The sequence below is a fragment of the Taurulus bubalis genome, assembly GCF_910589615.1.
Source record: "Taurulus bubalis genome assembly, chromosome: 3".
Lineage (NCBI taxonomy): Eukaryota > Metazoa > Chordata > Actinopteri > Perciformes > Cottidae > Taurulus > Taurulus bubalis.
The window spans coordinates 26,163,116-26,184,608 of NC_136591.1; the positions used below are offsets into that span (position 1 = coordinate 26,163,116).

At 40.0% G+C, this 21,493-nt stretch overlaps 3 protein-coding genes across 3 annotated transcripts in view; 2 read left to right on the forward strand and 1 right to left on the reverse strand.

The window, feature by feature from the left end:
- On the forward strand, window positions 1–3,221 carry LOC306734653 (required for drug-induced death protein 1-like). The gene is made up of 2 exons (XM_079216016.1): window positions 1–311; window positions 2,189–3,221. The coding sequence occupies exons 1-2, from the start codon at window positions 9–11 to the stop codon at window positions 2,324–2,326; spliced, it is 441 nt and encodes a 146-aa protein (XP_079072142.1). The 5' UTR covers window positions 1–8; the 3' UTR covers window positions 2,327–3,221.
- Window positions 3,222–4,383: 1,162 nt separating this feature from the next.
- ak9 (adenylate kinase 9) lies at window positions 4,384–17,220 on the reverse strand (the record flags this gene model as incomplete). The annotated part of the gene is made up of 35 exons (XM_079215744.1): window positions 4,384–4,592; window positions 4,715–4,829; window positions 4,927–5,029; window positions 5,197–5,295; window positions 5,713–5,882; window positions 6,081–6,306; window positions 6,426–6,635; window positions 6,790–6,936; window positions 7,118–7,319; window positions 7,424–7,640; window positions 7,769–7,987; window positions 8,357–8,572; window positions 8,653–8,706; window positions 8,784–9,003; window positions 9,333–9,454; window positions 9,545–9,814; window positions 9,905–10,111; window positions 10,233–10,369; window positions 10,615–10,809; window positions 11,100–11,185; window positions 11,290–11,386; window positions 11,509–11,644; window positions 11,871–11,989; window positions 13,229–13,551; window positions 13,650–13,789; window positions 13,997–14,098; window positions 14,437–14,511; window positions 15,016–15,126; window positions 15,218–15,391; window positions 15,543–15,655; window positions 15,750–15,846; window positions 16,118–16,170; window positions 16,249–16,312; window positions 16,901–16,998; window positions 17,205–17,220. The coding sequence occupies 35 exons, from the start codon at window positions 17,218–17,220 to the stop codon at window positions 4,384–4,386; spliced, it is 5,142 nt and encodes a 1,713-aa protein (XP_079071870.1).
- A 535-nt stretch (window positions 17,221–17,755) lies between these two features.
- The window catches only part of fig4a (FIG4 phosphoinositide 5-phosphatase a), a 39,428-nt gene continuing 35,690 nt past the window's right edge, over window positions 17,756–21,493 (forward strand). The window contains exons 1-4 of the mRNA XM_079214588.1: window positions 17,756–17,779; window positions 17,939–18,050; window positions 19,698–19,796; window positions 20,821–20,944. Coding sequence (XP_079070714.1) covers window positions 17,988–18,050; window positions 19,698–19,796; window positions 20,821–20,944 — 286 coding nt within the window. The 5' untranslated portion in view covers window positions 17,756–17,779; window positions 17,939–17,987. The remainder of the gene's footprint in view (window positions 17,780–17,938; window positions 18,051–19,697; window positions 19,797–20,820; window positions 20,945–21,493) is intronic.

Consider the following 21,493-nt stretch of genomic DNA (forward strand, 5'->3'; position numbering starts at 1 on the left):
CAGACAACATGAAGCCCAAATCTCTTCCATCAAGGTTGTTTCATGGGAATTCTGCATCAGCTGAAACTCTGAATATGCGAGCAGCAAAATATCAACGGCATGTGGATCACCAAGAGAGCCTGTATCACTCTGACCACAATGATGGCCAGTCAGTGGCAGAGAACGGCCGGCAAAATGAGAGGAGCCACAGAGAAGTTCATTTTGCATTTCTGCCAGAGAGATATGAGCCGCTGGTGGATGAAGAGGCGCGAGTCACGGCCAAAGAAGAGAAGAAGAAAAGGAAGAAAGAGAAGTACAAAAAAGTCAAGAAGGTTGGTCTTCTTGCTTTACAATTTCTTAAATTGTTTATATTCAATGAAAATTAAACTATGAAGGTACTATACGAGTTGGAATGTTTTCAACATGGCATTATTCAGCCTCATTTAAATAGTTTTAATAGATAAACTATTGGAAAAATATCAAACTCGTGGAAATCACTCATCTATTGCCGCCACCATGCTACAAATTATCCCAAAAATTGTTTAGTCTCAGTATGTGGGCTTATTTTGTAATGTGTGTTCTATGAGGTTGCTGCATAATTCCCATTAAGTTTGTGATTATTAACTAACTAGTCGTAAAAATGACACGTCACCAATCACTACAAGGTCATAAAAATTGAACAAACTTCATCCCAGTGACGATAACAGCTTGCCGTTACGATAACATTTCCAGCTGTGTTTTCCTTTGGCAGCCAGCACCAGCTCTTCTTTGATCTCTTAATGTCTGGGCTCACATTGATTATGGATGAAAACAGCATGATCTGTAGAGTCAACATGTGACTAGTAGTTAATCAGTATTCATGTTTATCGGTGGCCAGGCAATCTTTGTTTGTATTGAACATTAACAGACTTTTATTAGTGGATCATGTTGGCTGCAATAATATCGTTATTGTACAGTTTTATATTATCATTGTTGGGTGTTTGACTCAACTTCCAAATGTATGCATACCTATATGGATGTAGTTAAATAATCAGTTCAAGAGTCATATTTACACGCTACAATGAAAAGGATACGATTAAAAATATATATATATATATATATATATATATATATATATATATATATATAGTTTTACATTTTGTTCATGTTCAGTGAATATGGACTAAATAGTGTATTTCTTGAATGAAGATTCTTGATTAATCAAACTTTTTTCTTTTCTTGTAGTTTCCATTTGGGTAAGTTAAAATGCGAACTCAATATGGCATTGATCAATCAGCTTCATCAAATCATTCTAATACATTGTTGATTATTGAAAATATCTGGAACCAGTAAGTTAAGGAATCTACACTTTTGGTTGACAAAGTTATGAAATTATGCATGTTTTATCTCAAGTTAAGGCGTCAAGATCACCTTTCCCCTGCAATTCTTTACCAGTCTTTAACAGTTTAAAGTACTTAATGTGTGTTTTATAGGGAAATAGCCTGTGGAGTGTGATCCCAACATTACCACAATACTTTTATCAGGGAGATGGTATTCATGTTTATACTGGGCAGTAACACACTTCTGTTTTTATCTCCAGAATGTCAGATAAGCATCTCATACATTATGTATTTATAATCTAATTAAAAGTTAATCCTTGACCTTGGATAAAGTTTGACAAATTATTCTTCAATCAAGGTCCAATAAAAATGTTTGAAGTTGTCAAACTATCACCATACTGTTTATAATCTTTACACTATTATTATGTCGTTAGTTTGGTACTTAACTCCATAATCAATTTTAAGTTTAAATATGTTCTACTGGTGAGGAGAGTCATTTTTACACGCTTTCACTGTAAGTCGGATTGTTTTTGCTCTAAACATCTGACTTCCTGTATCCGCTTCAGCCGCTCAGGCAGTTCCTGTTCAAGTTGTACAGCAGACAATAGTGTTCACTGGGCTTTTTGTTTACTTTGTATGGATAAATAGAGACTGCACCTCCCCTCCTGTGGTGCTATTGTTCTAAAGCCCCACATGAGCAGGTTTTCTCTAAACTGTTTCTGCCTGAATTTTTGTCAACTCTTAATTCCCATATTTGTTTAACCTAATTCTCTCAAAATCACTGATATGGGTGGGAATACAGGTGATAATGAGCTTTCTTAGAATATAGATTACTGCATTATTGTCTGCAGAATTGACGATTTAGCTATGAATGTATGTTTCTCTTTCAGAATGTTGGCAAGGCCCTGCGCTGCACCTGGAAGTGTCTAATGCTCGGTCTGTACAATTTTGCCCTCGGCTACTCTACTCCCATCACGGTGGCTGCTACTTTTGTCCCTGACTTTCACCCGGGCAGAAACACGACCTGAGCTCAGCCACGTGCCCTTCCGCTGGTTGCAATGCATACTGCACTGTAGCCACACCAGTTAACCCAAAGACACTGACCAGAGATGTTTTATATGGTTAGAAGGTTGTGCTGTAGGCACAAGATGGTTTTTCACTGCAGACATTTTGACTCATCAAAGCATTTACTACTAATAATAAGGATGTTCTAAGTATTTGTATTTTATTATTTACACCTGGACATTTTGATCTCATCAATTGTTGTCGCCATAATAATATACAGTATTACCCTTTTTTTTTAAACCAGATTTGGAGGAATATACACTGTTAAGATCATAAACTCAAAGACGTAATCTGTAAAATTGCTCTTTACATAGACCCAATGCAGATGTAGGCTATGTACACTCCTTATTAAACCTAAATCACATATTGCTCATGTACATATTAACCCATGAAAAAGGTGTACATTTTATTTTTTAATCAAGCATCTCGCTGTTGTTTCCATGTGTGCAGAGGGATTATGTGGGGATGTGGCATCTGCATTAGCATAAAGTGAATCAGGGCAAATACCCCTTACAGGCAGGAAACAGGGAAGTGATCATCAGTTAAGTATGAGTAAAGCAAGGCTGAAAGGGTGTGGACAGGCACATGCAGGAAGAAACCAGCCCAACTGGACAACTGATCAAGACTCAAGAGCATTTTGCCACACTCAACCCATCTCAGCATCAGCCAGATGGCCAGCAGACTTCTGATGACCGATATAGTTTAGGGGGCTTTGGATACATGTGGAATACACATTCAAGATGATCCTCAGATTGGAACGTTATGGTGTGACGTTTGCAGGTAGTTCCTAACATTTTAGTGTTTCTGTACGTGTATGAGTTTGTTCAGTTTGAAGCTTTTCCTTGTCATGATATTTGAAGGTTAATAAACTGTGCAGCAAAACGAAAAAATGTGTTAAGAAGTGTGAAGTTCTGTTTTTAGGACTAGGTTTTACAATCCCTGGTTGATTTGCACTCCTGAGATGTAAAGTGGGTTGACGCAGACATGCAAGGTGTTTCCGGGTAAGAGTCGTGGTACTGTCTGTGGGACAAAAGGGTTAAAGCCTCATTGGAGTCATCAGGTGGGCACCCTCCTTCTCCTGTGTTTCGATGATAGGCCCACAACACCTCCAGAGGGCTCATCGGCTACACCTGGCGTCCCAGATGTGCCCCCCTCTACTTCAACCCTTCTGCGCCACAGATGCTATTTTGGGGCCCTTTACAGGCTACATAAAGCCCTACCAGGCTTTAAGTAGCCTGGTAGTTGTTTTACCCACGAAGCCTCTGCAGCCGACTTCCACTGGGCAAACTTTTGCTTTCCAGCCACGTTGCTCAGCATCAGCTGCCAGGCTCAGCATACTTAAGGCTCTTTTGTTCGTAAGCCTCCTCTACAGCGTCCTCCCAGGGCACAGTCAGCTCCACGATGTACACCTTCTTGGTTGAGGAGGACCAGAGCACGAGGTCTGGTCTGAGGTTTGTAGTGGCGATCTCTGGTGGAAAGTAGAGCCTTGGACTCAGATCCACCACGAGCCTCCAGTCTCGCGCTCCTCCGAGCTGACCGAAGTCTGATGTTGTACTGGCCTTGGTCTTGGATGGCTTTGCCCCTTCACAGACGAAGCCTCTCGCAGATGTAGGACGGGATGATGGAGGTAAGGCATTGATGGTCGTTCGTCTGGTCTCCAGCGTAGCTGCAAGGTACTTCAGCACTTGGTTGTGCCGCCAGGTGTAACAGCCTTGAGTCAGGCTTGTCTTACAGCCAACCAGAATGTGTTTAAGGTTTGCTGAAGACGGGCAGAGTGGGCATGTTGGGTCTTCTCCGTACCATTGGTGAAGGTTACTGGGAGATGGCAAGACATCATACGTAACATCATAAAATAACAAACCCATAATTTCCAGAATCTTATTTATTATGAAGACGCAAGCTAATATAAAGAAAACAGAATTGTGTGAGGGGTATAAAATAAACTCTTATTGCGAGTTGCTTTCATTTGCCTTTGTTGCCACACAATATTAACACACAATGTGAAATGGCACAGGCACAGCTACAGCACATTGTTGGCAACTGGCGAGTCTCCCAAGGCCAGAAACCTATTTAGTTTGAATTCAAAGTCAATGGGACGCTCACTGGGAGACCGGTAGTTCCCTCTCATCGTAGAGCTCAGGTAGGGAATGAGCGCACAGTTCTCCTCAAACGAGGCCAGCTTCTTTTTGTACTGCTTGCGGGTGTAGTCTGTGCTCTTGTTGTTGAAAGCTGTAAAAACAAGAGATATAATTCATTAAAACATGAAATGGTTCACATCATAATTATTAAGTTCAAGCAATTCGCACATGCTATTTCCTCTTGGCTGAGGGCAGCCTTGACACCCTGCCTACCTTTCAGATAGAAGGCCACATAGAGGAGGGAGGATCTTTGTATACTGAGGAAGGGGTACTTTGGTTTGAGACACCCAACCGCTGTCATGGCCTTGATGACTGATACTGACACACCCTTAAAAAAAAAATAGACTTGACTCAAGCAGGGCCGATGTCAAAGATACTTATGAAACATACATACATCAAATGATATGTTTGAGTTTGTGTCTGACCTGTTCCAGATAGCCCAACGTTGGAAGGGAGGTGAGGGGTATAGGTTCATTGAGAGGAGGAACTTTATTGGGCAGCTTCTGGTCCCAGTAGGTTTCAGGAGTCCTTAAAAGATCATATTGCAAGACTGCTCAGTATACTATCTGTGATGGCCATATAATACCACCCTTTCTTCAATACAAGTAGTCTGAAACTTTCAGATAGTATTTATATGCACAAAGAACACATGACTTACAAATGTTTCTGAAATATACAAAGACAAAGCTCCGCACCTCAAAAACTTGTCCCGTTTCTGCTTTGTCTCAAAAATGTAGATCCTTTCTTTGTATTCAACAGCATATTCCATCTTTCCTCGAACCAGAGCTTCATACCTAAGGACAAGTAAACCCTCCGTGAATAGAGAACTATCTCATACAGTAAAAAGTTGTGTGCACTAAGAAGAGATCTGACACAAATTAAGTCCGCTTGACATATTCCTTCTATTTGTGTTGGCAAAACCTCTATTAATCCATTAATAAAGTAATGCTGATCTTTATGTGTGGGTATTAAAACCCACACTGACTGATTTGAATCAAATAGTTGTATTTGTTTTTTTTCACATTTTAATTAGCTTTTTGGTTGATACATAGCACATATTGTCCCTACATATTTATGTACACACATGAATCCCTTTGCATTTATATTTTTTATTTTTTTAATGTTTTCTAAAGAAATGAATCATCATGTGCATGTCACAGGTAGATTTGAACATTTTATGGGTGAATATCGATATAATGTGCAATACATACCTTTGCTTTCCATCCAGATAAGTGACCGGGCAGAAGCCCTTTATCTCAACTCGCTGTGGGAACATGTTTTTCACCTGATTCTCAGTTCTCTTTCTTGGCAGCAGGTGGGGTTGTGGGAGAGTGTGTGTGCAGCCAGGAGGCACAAAATGATCAGGTGTGGTGAGGAACCGCTGTGGTTGAGAGAGCAACATACAAATGCTATTTTTCTTTTAGTCACATTTACCGTACCATATTTGCATGTTAAAACTGCTATTGTAAATGTATCTTTTAAAACATTTGTATTTTGTTTATCCTTCACGATTTCACAGTATAATATACAAATAATCGGAAAATCTGTTTGGACGAGCTGTCGGCTCCACCACACTGACCTCTAAATGGTTTTGGCCACACATCTTGTAATAGTGTCCACTGTACTCGGCTGCATGAGTTAAGGCTGCGATCTCTGAGCAGTCCACCAGGTGGTGATGTAGAGCTAGGCAGACGGGGCAGTAATGGCCAAACTCTCCAAGCCGACGCCGCAGCTCCTTGGGTGTGATGCACAGTCTGTTGATGGATGCTGCTTGCCCTTCAAAATTAAAAAGCAGAGAAGATGAACTATGCTTATAGACTACATGTAAGTTTTCATTGCATCAGGGTTTGGCAGTTATTTTACTCAGTGTAAAAAGCCTTGCTGAGCTGATTTCTGGATAAGCTTCTAGTACTTACTGCTGCACACCCTTTCCAGGTAGTTGGAGATATATCTCATGCTGATGCTGACCTCCTTTATTATGCGGTTCCAGATCCACCATTTGCTCTTCAAGCCATTGAGCAGGATCCAGTTCTGATAGTGTTGTCGGAAGTGTGTCCTAATTAGTTCCATCTCATGCTTGTAACAGGAGTTGCGAATGTGGAGGATCTTTGAGCTGTCGTGCATCAGGTGAAGCCTACAGTGGGAGGAGAGAGAGGGGTACACAACATGTTTGTACACATTAACGTTGAAGGTTTGTTATTTAAAAAACAGCTCTCATACTTTCTGATTTCTGATGTGTATTTATAAAGATGATTATAGTTGCTATTGGTATGTGTTTTCTCACTAACTTGTTGGGCTGAATCTTGTCCAGAAGGCCTCTACTCAGCACCTCAACCGTGTCCATCTCCAGCTCAACAACTATCATTGGAATGATACTCCGAGACCCAATCAGCTCTGACTGCTTAAGTGTCTTCGGAAAGCCATCCAACACGTACCTGGGATGCCATTAAATATTGTCTTCTCAAACACCCTCAAGCAGCAATAAAAGAGTACAGCATGTGCAGATTTCTTGAGAGTCAGAGTAAGAATAAAGACTTTGGCTTGAAACAAAAAAAGCCCCACAGTTATTCTAAGGTAACAGTTAAGATCTTTATGGAACAGATGCCTCCATCTTACCCTTGAGTGCTACAGACCGAGCTCATGAGTACTACCTCCAGACACTGCGTGGCCAGTTCATCAGGCACAGTAAATCCCTGGGAGAGATGCTTTTTCATCTGGACAGCCAGATCAGTGTGCTCTTGATTGTTCAGCACCATACGCATAACACTGCCAATGGACAGACAGGCCAAGCCATATTCCCGAGCGAACATCTGTGCCACTGGAGAGTTAAAGCAAAGTGAGAGAAAAGAAGGGTGATACGCGTTTGAGAAAGTGCAAAAGAAACAACTGTGTGGATGATTTCTCAGCTGTCTTGAGTCTTACCAGTGGTTTTTCCAGATTTGGGTGGTCCAACAACTGCTATTTTAACAGGAAGGGACGGGGTGGGCTTTGGCTGCCTGAGGTACTTCAAGGGGTTCAGCATAAATATGTTGCGGTTCTCCTTAGATGCAAAGAAGTAGATATACTGATGGAAGATTATGGGATATGTGGTGTTGAGAGGCCACTGCAGAGGCTGAAACAAATCTCTTTCAGTGTACCGCTGTGGAAGGGAGACGTTTGTGGAGAAAACAGTATGTTGAAATACTATGTACAGGACAGTCATGCAAGTATTTGAAATAAAACTCATGCCAAGAAAGATATAGTGGCTATTCCTAAATTACCACCTACCTGTATGGGATCCCAGCAGCCGAAGGCACTGTGGAGCTTATAAGAGAAGAGCAGCAGTTTGTGTGCCAGGCTGTTTGAGATGGGTTGGCATCTTTGGAAGAGGGACTCCCTGTTGGCCAGCAGGGGCTGGACTTCCTGGAGCAGCCGATACCGCACAATACGGGGCTTGTGAGAGGCTCTGATTAACACTTTGGATATGTTTAGTTCACTCAGGAGCTCCTGATGATAGAACAGCACAAAGCAGAGTATATGAATATAAGGAAAATTACAATATGTGAATGTACATTATACAGACCACATAAAGTCACATTCATCCTAGACCCAACTTGTCTCTTTAAAGCCAAAGGATGTGTTATTGTAATCAGAATGTATGTTTGTATGTCTGTAAGAATCTCCTCCAACAACCCAAGACCCCCAAATACTAAATAAGTCAGATTTAATGGTAACGTCTAATCATGACTATTGTGAAACTAATGTAAATCGTATGTAACTTCTATGTAATTCTCCAAACTGTCCCAAAAGGAATTATTAAAAAAGGGTATTAAATGTGTATGTCCGGCTACTTCATTAGGTTTTGTGTCTTTGTACCATGACGGTAACAAGGTTGTTTTCATCCATCTCATAACGCTCTGCTATCTCCATCTCCAGCCTCCCAGACGCAGCCTTCACAGTCTCCTTATTCTCCATGTCTTCATTTTCCTCCTCTAAAGGAAACTCCTCCTCCAACATGACGTCTATCCCACCCTCTATGTTACTGGCAGTGTCATCTACGTCATCGTCTTCTTCATCCTCATGATATTTGGACTGATGAGTTGGAGATAGGAGAAAGGAAGGTTAAGCAGTGACGGAAAGGAAATGACAGTGGTAATAATGGGTTTGTTTACCTTTGTTTTTGCTGACTTAATGAGTTCAGCCCTTCTCGAGGCAATGTTCTCCTCCTGTACCAACGAGATGTACTTGGGCCAGATACTCATACACAATTTATAGCCACTGTCAGGAGTTGTCACTTGCTTACCCTGTTCTTCTCACGCAGATAACGAAGGAGGTTCAGCTGTGCTTCACGGTGGTTGCAGCGCTCACGCCAGCTCTCCAAGTATTTCGGCAACAGACGCTTCTGGACATCTGTGACATCCACCACCATCATTACCACAACGTCAGGGAAAAGCTGTTTCTGCAACATGTACCGCACCTCTTCGGGATTGTGAGGGAAGCCCTCCAAAATAAAACCTGTAGATCTTCAAGATAGAGAATGGTAAGGTCAACAAATACCCTTTTTAGGTAAGTAATTTAGGTGAATAAGTGTAAAATATGTAAGGAAGTGTATACGTATGAAAGGTCTGTATGTGAGCCTGGCTTTTTAATTAAGAGGTAAAAGGAGCAGAAAGCGAGCATGCATGAGAGAGACATTTATATTTATATATATATATTTATATATATATACACAATTTTTGGGGCGTTACACTTATTAGCCCTCTTGCTGAGAGTTAATATTATTGTACATTATATTAATTACAGTAAATAGGAATCAGAGAAGAGAATATATTTTGTGTTTGTGTACACCTACATGTATGGCTCCTGTTTCCAGTATTGTGCGAGAACCATATCCAGGATCTCTGGAGTCAGTGGATCTCCATCAGACAGGTAAGCTTGGATTGCCTTTTCCTCATCAGTCAGAACCACTTCCTGCTGTAGAGACACAACATATTTCAAATTATCATAATCCTTGCAGTCACCATAATACTGGAAATCTTGCAGGGAAGTTTATCGAAAGCTGACCTCCGTGCCATACGTCTCCTCCTTCTCCTCCGTCTCCCTCTTGACCTCCCCCATGGCAACCTCTATTAGGGCCTCCAAATCCTTAGAATCCTCTGAGGACTCTACCTCATCAGCAAAAGGTACCCGCTTCTTTGTCGTAGCCATGATGAGCATTTGGAGTTGCTCTCTGAACTGAATATGAAAGATGCCAAGCTGCTGGGCAAGCCACTCACCATGAGTGGTCTTGCCCGACCCTCGGGTACCGAGCAAAAAGATCCGCAGGATAGGAGGCTTAGATAGAAGGTGATAAGAAACTTGTTAGGGATTTTTTTTGCGTTTCTTACTTTGACTTTTTCTTTCTCCACTTAGTTCGGCTTGTACCTTGAGAGGCTCAGTCTGTGCAACAAATTGAACTGGGTTTTGAAGGAAGGCGTCCCTGGCTTCGAGGCTTGAGAAGTAGAAGGTCTTATCACGGTACTTGGCAGCAATTTCCTCCGTACACGGCCACAGGACATTAAGGTTTTTTAAGGCCACAGGGCAGAAATGATGGGTATCGCCTAATAACCTCTTGACTGTTGTGTCACCCTGCTTTCATTGAGAGGAAGGAAATGCTGACAACAAAGCAGTAAAAACAGGTCTGTATCTTCAGTATCTTAAATTGTAGTATTATAAACCAGTTTATGAAGTAAAAAAATACTTATTTGCTGACATCAATCTCCTCCTCAGCTGTGTCATTGTCACTGCTGCCTTCCTCGCCTCTCTCCAGCTCAGTTAAGGCCTCGATATCCTCTGCCTCCTCGTCCAGGTCCATTGTTGACAACTCCCAAGATACATGCTCGAAGGGTTCTGAAAATCATGTTTGTAAACCAGATTGGATTGAGAGTTTCTCTTACCAAACACGGCATCTAGTAGCAGCAATATTCACATTATTAGATAAACCATTACAAATCTATCTGTCACAAGTATATTATAGTTAGAATTCATTTACTTGAAACCTGACTTTCCATTCTGGCAAATTAAAAGAGATAAAGTTTGTGGGGTAACAAAACATTCAAGACTGTGATGGATACTTCAAGAAAGGTAGCACTCACTCTCCATTATAAGGACCATCTCTCGAAGCAGATCCTCGGGGCTTTTGTCGCCAATCTCCAGTACTGAGTGGGCAACAGGTAATGCGGGCTGCATTTGGTCCCATTCAGACACAAACTGTTGCAGTTGCAGTTTATAGTCATTCATCTCTGGGCTGTCTGGGTAACCCAGGTCCCAATGATCAGGTAGTACCACAGCTTGAGCAACACAGAATGTAGGGGGAGATGGAGAGTTAAAGACAGAGAGAGAAACATTTATTGAGTTCAATGCTGCTTTTAGGGTGCTTACAGTATGTTTTGCAAATGAAGGATTTGAAACAATAGAGTGTAATAAAAATGTCTCACCTTTCTTTTTGACAATAGCAGGATTTGCAGGGCCAATGGTGTCAGATTGATTTGGATTTTCTACCATGGAAATGCATGAATGCGGGTTAAATTCTGCAGGATCAAGGAGCCTTTTTAGGCTGCTTTAGACATACAGTTGGTACCTTCGGTCTCTTCGACAACTGTCTCTAGATTTGTTTGCAGCTCTGCAGGCTTGGCCTCGACCGCTGATTCTGGCTCCTTCTGGTTTCTAAAATGGTCAGCAATTAAGCACAACAACAAAAGCTGCATAAACAATACATTTCAGATATAACAACTCATATAATTTGACAGCATCATTGCAAATGCACTCACAAGGCCTGTTTCTCCTTCTCAGATTGTTCGTCCTGCAACCTCCCCCTTATTGCTTTGTCCACGCTGTCCTTGTTTGTCTCATACAATCTCTTCAAGACTGTTCAACACATTTAAGTGCAATGATACATGAACACTGACAGAACTTAAATATATACTCAAGTCTTCATATTCAAATAAAACAACCTTTTGTTTGTGATGCACCGTTTCTGTGTCTCGTACCCTGATTGCTATCACTGTCTCTGAGACAGAAGAGGATTTCTGGCAGGATTCCAGCTTGCTCTAAGGTGTCCATTTGGTTAAAGTTCTTGGGAAAGTTGTCAAGCACCCAGCCAGCATCAGTTTCAGCTTCTTCAATCTGTAACATCAAAATTAAAGCTGTTTATAGATACGATGCATATACTGTATATCCCATCTCAAGCCAAATTCTTCATTAAAATTTGGGTGGTTCATTCATTTGAATGAACTTTGACATCATGTTTACTGTACATGATAAATGGCAACATTTATGTTATGTTAATGTATTTTTTAGAACCAAAATGTTTGTGTAAATCTAGCTGCCATGTTACATATTTTTGACATACCTCTTTTAAGCGCTTCTCCAGTACCTCATCATAGAGGCTTAAGGGAGTTGTGCTCATATGTTTAGCTTCTTCCAGCGCAGACAGCACCATGACTTGTACCTCTGGATGATCCTCTGTCACTGAAAACAGCAGAAGACATTTGCAAACAAATATGTTCTATTATGCTGGCACAGCTTTGTGGAGCTCAGGGACACAGGAGTCACATGTTTACTGGTTGAGAAGGCCGGCTCCATCATCGGCTGCAAGCAGGAGTATCTGGAACAGGTGATGGGGAGGAGGACACTGAAGAAATTACTGTCCATATTGGTCAACCCGGACCACCCTCTCCACCACCTATTGCAGGGACAGCGGAGCACTTTCTCCAAGAGATTCATCCAGTTCCGCTGTCACAAGGACAGATATAGGAAAATATTCCTGCCCACGGCAATACGACTGTACAACAAGTCACCTCTTGCCAGATCCTCTGTAGATTGATTGATTGATTAATCACTGTACACTGTTTATGCTTATCTACACTTCACACACTTCATATACACTACACATACATACTTTAAATACGTACATTTTTGCACTGCTCTATTGTTTAAGTTTAATTTCCTAAATTAATACTCTGCAAAAAAAGCTGTACATATCTTTCATCCCAGCTATTTTTATTTTTGTATATATCTTTCATCCCTGTTGTTTTTATATTTTATTTTGTGTTTGTAAGTAAGTTGCTGCTACTCCGACAACAAATTTCCCCTTGGGGATTAATAAAGTATATATTAATTAATTCATGCTACATTGTAGTGTGAAGGGTTGATGTGTGAAATAACACATTAGTAGGGGAATATTATTAGGCTATGAAACATTGTGTTGAAGTTATCTCAAAAATAAGTGTAAGAGCAACAAGTGTATATATTAGTTAGTTGGAATTTTGGGAATATCAATTTCTAAATTATCCTAATTGGGCAGGAACTAAGACATGTCAAATATATTGAAAGACATTTATGTTAATGATTGAAGCTCCCTCTTTTTGTTTATTTAATGACGTCATGACGGCAGCAGGTGCAAAACAAAGAGATGCATTAGGCATGGGAGCATATAGTTGTTCTACCGTGTGACAGAGTTTATTATTTGTGTATTTAGTTAACGCTTTGCTGAATAAATTAAAGATAAAAGGAAAAGAGTTAAACAATCTCCTGTCATTCGCGCACGAAAAGGAATTCACTGTTCCTGCAGCTCTTTAACGGTTTAACAATGAACAACGCAGATGGAACGTTGCTACAATAACATTGTCGTCTGTTTAAAAAAACTGTATATAATACAACTATACAGGTGACAGTGACAATAATGATCATCAACAAAACTCAACTTGCCTAAATTCTGCTCGCCATCCGGCTCCATCTTCATCCTGATTTTCTCTATTGCGATCTGTGTTGTCTCCTCTTTGATTTTGTCAAGCCTCTCCTGCTCGACCTTGGTCAGAACCGGCTGCGCCAATACCTCCATATCAAGAACCAATGCATTGTAGTGCTGAGCTAGAAGCTTACATAGAGTGCTCTTCCCTGCCTGTGGAGGTCCAATGATGGAAACTCTGCAAGGGGTTCTGGGCATCGGAGGAAGTAAGTACCGCCGGGGGTTTGTAACAAACTTCTGGTAGGCCTCCTGAGATGAGAGGATGTACAATTTGTCCTGAAAGCTGCCGAAGGGTAGAAATGAGAGTTAGTTGACATTTTTGCCCAGTCTCATTTGAAGCTGGATAGATTACCTGGCTACAGCATACACACGATCACTCACCCCACAGATAATTCAGGCTTGCCAGGAATAACCTTGCCCTCCTTCAGAGCAACAGGACAAGTTCGGCTCCAGCGGCTCCTTCTCCATCTAAAGCCAGGGACCACTGTCCCGCAGGAGGACATTATTCTCAGTAGGTCTTCCTGGAAAAGAGATGGACTCAGGATTAAACTAGTTCAATTGTGGATTTAGTGGAGAAACGTTTGAAACGTCTGTTATAGCATAATTTAAATAAAAATCCCCCAAAAGGTACATTTAATGCGTCACCATCATCTTTGTGTTTTATAGATGTGGGTTATTAGAAATATCTTTTTTTTTATAAAATCTGAATAAGGTCACTAATGGCAGACCGTGGCAATGTCCTGTGGCAATTCTTCATCATCAGTCTGGTGAAGGGGGAATGGAATGCAGACACGCTTTATTGCCATGGATCCAAGACGGGACATTACATCCTAGAGACAAAACAATTAGCAAAATAAACCGGCCCACATGGGTAGTTGAACATGCACATGTATGCGCACACACACACACACACACACACACACACACGCACACACACACACACACACACACACACACACACACACACACACACACACACACGCCACACAGACAGCACTGCTGTATCAAATTTAAGCCAATGCCAAATGGACATTGCCTGCTAATTAAAACATAATATGGTAAAAAAATGAAATGTTAACAGCATATGACATGCAAAATGGTATTGTGTATTATCATGTTTGCAATACTGCAGCAGTGAATATGGTTAATGTATCCCTAATGTCTTTACTAAGTGCAGCTCTTCAGGTGGGTTGTTTCCATCCAGCTCCAACCGGTAGCGGGGGTTATGGCCTGTCATGTAGTCCTGAAAAAAATATCAATTAACTTACAATTTACTGGGTTCAAAAAATTGTAACCAGTGTTTTTACTTTTTTCAGGAGAGCAATTCATCTTACCCTTCACCTGATTTGATTTAGAACAGAACATTATAACTGGTCTCTTTATCAGCAGTAATGTCTCAGGTAACGTCAAACAAAACATGAAACCACAGAGGATAGCAAAACTTTCCTTAATGGAAGAATATTACATATTTAGATACTGTATGCTATTTTTTTTGTGGCTTTTTAAATGAAGGTTAAACTTTTACACAAATGAAGTACCTTTGACAGCACTCATCACCCACAAGAGATGTCTGATATTTATCATGTCATTGCACATAATCCAATGACAAAGATCATCATTTATAATGTGTAAGAAATGCACAACTTCATATTATTATTATCTCAATTTAACACTGCATTATGTGTGGGGAGTGATGTGCTTGTTTAACTTTGTAATTAAGCCATTAAGATATTTTGGGATAACTCACCTCCAGTAGTCTGAGCATAGTGTCCTTGTACATGTTGATTCTAGTAAAAGCATTACTGGACAGATTTTCTGGCGTCCACACCAAGTGGCCAACAATGTCCTTTTTGGGTTCCTGCAAGCAAAACAAACAACATTTTCAGAAAAGCATGACAGCACAGACAGGTTTTCTTGTTTAAGGTTTAAAGTTTCCCCTTAAACCATACCTGTTCCTCTTGATCCTCCTGCTCTTCCTCCTCCTCCTCCACTTCCTCATCCTTGTTCTCCCTCTTCTTGTTAAACATCTTTTCACGCGTCCACTGTTCCCTGTTGTACAGCTGCCCTGTCTCTGTGTGCTGCTTCAGACCCGACAGCCGATGTACCAGGTCCTTGTCTGCACACTGGTGTAGGATGGCGGTGTTAAGTTCACAGATGTACGAACGTTTGTCAGAATATGAACGTGTACAAGGTCATTTAAAAAGGAAATATATGATTTGAATCAGTTGTCACTTGATGCAATGCACAACTCTAAATAGAGGACATGTGAGTTACCTTGATGTTGATGATGAAATCAGGCGTTAGTTTGAGGTTTTTGATCAGCTCAAGTTGCTCATGAATTTTCAGACACTCTTCTGACATGAACGGCAGGCAGCTCAGTACATAACCTGCATTACAACACACGTATTATCAAGTACAAGCTGTGTTTTTTTTTTAATGGAAAAGTGCAATCTGGATACATGACCACTATTCATGATTTACCATAGTGCTCCACATCTGGTGAGTTAAGCCTGGCAAGAATCAGCTGGAGCACCATGTCTTCTGGTACACTCCTCCCCTCAGATAAGATATTCAAGAGCTAAAAGAAAAAGCAATTCATATACATACATACATACATACATATATATATATATATATATATATATATATATATATATATATATATATATATATATATATATATATATACATATATATATATATATATATATATATATATATATATACATATATATATACATACACACACACACACACACACACACACACACACACACACACACACACACACACACACACACACATATACATATGGCGTTCAATACGATCAGTAAACCTTTGATACTCACCTCTATGCCTTCCTTTGTTTTATTTTTTAGGTGTGTGTTCAGCAGATATGTATCTGAAAAATTATAAAAGCTGATGAGAAATATCTGAATTAATATGAGACAAGGACCAGAAATACAACAATTGTACTTACCATCAATTAAGATACACTTCCAGGACTCTGCAATTTTTTTGGCCAATGTGGTTTTGCCAACACCCTGCCACAAAGAATACCACACAATTCATATGGAGTCACTGGATTATTTGGAAGGTATTAGACAAAAATGCCAGTGTTTTGATGTACTGTTGCTCAAATGTGGGAGCTACTAACAGCACTCTCCACAGCATTTGTGGCTGGGGAGTGGAGACTGGAACCTCAAAGTCTCTATACTGCACCCAGCAATGTTTAGCGTACAATAAACCTACATTCGTATAGCCTGTAACATTTAGTTAGTAGTTGAATTGTTTTATTTAATTCCCAACATTGTATTAAAGTAAGGACACTATAACATGTTTGATACTCAATATGTTTATTTGTTCTGATGTATTATGCTCCAAGCATAATTGCATACTAGCAAATACCAAATGGTGATGGGACATCTAATTATCTATACAGGTGTGATTCAAATCTTCAGCTTTAACCGAGGAAGACTATTTATGGATGTGTGTGTGTGTGTGTGTGTGTGTGTGTGTGTGTGTGTGTGTGTGTGTGTGTGTGTGTGTGTGTGTGTGTGTGTGTGTGTGTGTGTCTGTGTGTGTGTGTGTGTGTGTGTGTGTGTGTGTGTGTGTAAAAGAAAGATACATACCGGTCTTCCCACTATGATGAAGCAGGTGGGTTTGGCAAGAAGACCCTCTCTCTCAGCTTCATCTTCTATTAGGTTGTCCACCAAACGGTCTACTTGAGCTTATTGAATATCAATGTAACGTACAGAGAGAATAACATGTCACAGACAAAACAATAAACACTTTCCCAATTTCTTGTAACATTACGTTACATGACGGCCTTACAAGCAACATTACCCGGGAACATTAATTTAACCCGAAATTGCCGATATAAAGATGAATTAGTCACAGGTCATTTCTGTAATATTTAAACAGAAGTTCACTCACCAATACTTTCACTCATTGTTATACGCTTTTTATCCGTCTAAGCGTGTGTCATCGTATGTTTACTAGGATAACGTTACCTTTAGGTTTCCTAAAGTTTGCTGTCCAAGTTTAATAGTCACCCGATACGGTTACTGTAGCAACCAACAAACTGAAAAGGGGCGGAGTCTTCCACGTTGAAGCCGATACTTCTCACTTTGAGACTTAAAAGTACTTTTGAACTGTATTCAAAAGTGTGTATCAACAGCTGTACCTTCCATATACCGTTGGAGTTGTTATCTACCAACGAAAGGCAATAAAGTGATCACTAGATTGGTAATTGATAATCGCATTTTCAGTCCTTTCGAACGTTTTGGGCTTTGCGAGCCACCGTATCACTTGATACGAGCTCGGTCATGACAGTCACCTGACTAAAACAAAGTCACGTTACTTTTCATTTGTATGCTAGCCGTAATCACTTGGGCAGGTTACATGCACAATAAATAAAACAAACACGTTAAGGAGTTATTTATGCTACACGGGGAGATGCGTATTACTATTAGAATTGTGGCTAACGCAGCTAGCTGGCTAAGTTAATGGTAAGTTAAAGTTACGTCGCTTAGCTCGGAAATAGGACGTAAATACGATTCAGCCTGTGGCTAAAAGTGTCATGTTTAACTAACGTTAGTATGCCTTGTCGCTTTAGTGTTTTATGATGAAGTAATGGATGTTTATGTTGTTTTTTGTTTGCTTTGCAGCTCGTCTTCTCTACTGGGTTGTGAGTGTTTGGAAAATACAGGGATAAAAATGCCGCAGTCAGCCGCTACCATAAGTGGGGTCCAAAGGATGGTTCTGTATGAGACCAGAGCCGTAAGTCCGCAATGAACTTTATTGTCACTTTTTCACAAGGCCTTGCAGTCGGTTCCTGGGTTCCACCTGAAAGTAGCCAACCACAACTTTCAATTACATCACATGACAAAGAGCTGATTGTAAGAACAGGATGAGGGGAAAAAACAACTATTTTTTAAATGATTGTATTGATCAAAGGAGAGTTACTAGAGCATGCCTCTTCTTTACTAGCAGAAACTCGTTTTACATTCATACAGGTCCACATCTTTTCTCTTTGGAGCTACCTAAACCAGTGTGTTGTTTGTTATAGTAGGCACACACTGGAGCACACATTCGGGGCTATGAACTACCTAGCACAAGCACTTTCCCCCAGCTTTCCCAACCTGAAAGAGCCTTGCTAGTAAGGTCACACATGTATTTAGGGCAGACAATATTTAAGACATTTAAATGTTAAAATCGCTCACATTCACAAGTCCATCACAGCCCAAATACATCACTTATTAAAAGCATGTATTGTGCCTGCTGAAAAGTGGAATCTAGTCATGGATTTCCTCATCTTACAGATGTAAACACAAGGGAGATAAAATATGTAGAGATTTCTGTCAGAAGTCAGCAAACACTAGATGGCAGCCAAAGAGTGTTTGTGATTATTTGCTATTTAAGGGATTCCCCAGTCTACTTTGATTCACCATGACCTCCATGGTGTCAATTATAGTGTCTAGCCAGTCAGAATAATAACAATTTACAAGACAAAATTACTTGTACATATTAGTTTGGTTTTGATTTAGTTATTGTGCATGCTTCTATCCTGTGTGTTGTTTTGATGAGCAAATACAATCTTTTTTCCTTTTTTCCAATGACCTACAATGACACCGGTGTTTACATAAAGGTGTGCTATGACAGTGTGATTGATGGCTGATTCCCACTCACAAACATTTAGACGGTAAGGCAGGAAAATATTTGTCACAGTTGAGCTATCATTATTTCTTACTGAACCTCTGTCTCCCCATTGTACCGAGCAGTGGCTGAACTGATTGTCCACAGGACAACGTGGTTCTCATGGTTGAGTGTTGTACTGATACAAGGTGTTCCAATTGAATGGTCTTTCGAGGACAGGAAATCTTAAGCCATCTCCCAACCCAGTGTGAGGAAAAATAATGACTTGAAAGAAAAAGTCATACAAGAAAGAAACAGATCTTAACAATGCACATATTAGAATGCAGCCTTGTGATTAAATATGTGCTGTGGCCAAATGTACTCTAGACTGTAACTACTCCTAAATCCAGTGTATATTCTCATATACAATTATATGATTCCTTTTGTGTGTAATTTCACAGGCTTCTGATACATTCATTTATACTTGGGTGGAGAGAAAATGTTGCACATTATAGGAAAAAAAAGGCTTAAAGGTGGTGAGACTTTAACAATAGGACTGTACTATAGAAATCTGGCTTGTAATCACAGACTTTTTATGTCTATTGAAATTTGAAAATGTGTCCTCTCTAAGACACCTTTTCCTCCTACGTTGTTATGCAATCACACAAGTAAAATGATTATTGTTGTGATCAGTGTGTACATATTCCCAGAAGCAACCATTTGGCCAACACCGGGTCTGCAATAATGATCCATCATAGGTATAGTATATATTGCTTTTATGTTTCTTTCCAGAGGTATTTTTTGGTGGGGAACAATCAGGCACAGACCAAACACAGAGTCCTGAAGATTGACCGCACAGAACCTAAGGACCTGGTCATTATCGATGATAAGGTAAACACTGAATTTCCACCAGAGTATGGTAATGCATATACTTATGTCATACAGTACAGCACGCTCGGATAAAATTGTACAATCACTCAGCCTGTCCAAAGTGTATTATGGATGACAGCTTAGCTGTGTAGTTCTGCGTGCACCTCCTTTTTCCGCTCCGCTGCTCATTAACAGGATCTATGAGCTTGGATTTGTTTTTTTGTGTTGTGGGTGATTATGATTATAATGTTTGTTATTATGTAGCCTCCATAACGAAATATTCATCACCCCATGCTCTCATTCCTGCAGATATTATACTGACCTTGAGAAACCATGTTTGTGGTTCATTTGATTGGCATGATTTATAAACAGAGTGTGGATGCTTGAGAATGTGATGAAGAAGTGAAGGTGAACATGTTCGAAGCTGGAAACACAGCCTCGTCTTTCACTTTCTCTCAGTTCACTTTTGCATTTATCAATAACATGCAACATCATAGCACTACCTCTCTGTGCAATCGGAGCCACCTGTCTGCCATTAATCTTTTCATGTCAATTATTGATGGTGTTTTAGATAATTGATACAGTATCACAAAACATAATGTCGCAATCCTCAAGTGTTATGATATTTTCTTACACCCCTATAATAGAACCTCTTTATGTTTTTGAGAAGAATAATGATTCTTATTGTATTTCGAAGAAGAACTGCATTTAGTTCCACCAAAGAAACATAAACAAATACTGTAGAGATCTGTTTTCATACTAGAGCAGCAGATTAGTGCATTACTGCCTTTTTTTCTGTTGCACCTTTAGTGCAGAATTTAAGTTGGGAAATCTGCGATATTGATGATATTGTCGGTCGGTTTGCATTTCTAACCCCCTTTCTTAACCCCACATAAGCAGCCCCTTTTCTTTTGAGAAAGAAATACACCATGCCCTGTTTTCTTTTTTTATTGCAAGGTAAAATTAACAGTATTGAAATATGTTAATAAATAAACAGCTTCTTACAGTGTTATTCAAGTATATCTGTTTGCGTATTTGTCTGTAGCATGTGTACAGCCAGCAAGAGGTTCGGGAGTTGCTGGGCCGCCTGGACCTGGGAAACCGCACCAAGATTGGCCAGAAGGGTTCCTCGGGCCTGTCCAGGGCCGTCTCAGCCTTTGGCATTGTGGGTAAGTACGGAGTCCCTCCTCTCTCTTCTTCACTGGCATAGCAACAACCATTGTGGGGCGCAATGATGGCAACGTGTAACTCATTAGTTCCACAGCTGTACATATTGACCTAGTTTTGCATATTACAGTAAGTGCTGGAGATGGAAAAACATAAAATAAAAGGAACACCTGGGCGTACATTATAATAAACTGCAATACAACCTCCAACTCTTTTTGTGGAACTTATAATGTTAAATTTTCAGGCTTCAAATCATGACCATCAGTGGTGTAATCAGAAGCCAAAAGAAGCTTTTATTTACATTTCTAATAATTTACCCTTTTATTTTTCTTCTGAAAAACAGCTAAAAACAAAATAGTAAGAATATTTTTTGAGACTTGTCTATAACTATAATAGTGGTATAGAGTGCATTTTTTATTTTATTGAAATCCCTTTTGTATTTAAAGGGTCCTGCATACTTTTTATAGACACTATATTATGTAATATATAAACTACATTGTGTTAAAAACTAATCTCAGCGCACAACACTTTTTAATTTCAACACTTCTATT

What these genes read in the sequence shown, in the direction of transcription:
- LOC306734653 (XM_079216016.1), top strand. Translation starts at nt 9, where the DNA reads ATGAAGCCCAAATCTCTTCCATCAAGGTTGTTTCATGGGAATTCTGCA. An exon ending in AGTACAAAAAAGTCAAGAAG is followed by an intron (nt 312 to 2,188) that starts GTTGGTCTTCTT and finishes TTTCTCTTTCAG; the next exon opens with AATGTTGGCAAGGCCCTGCG.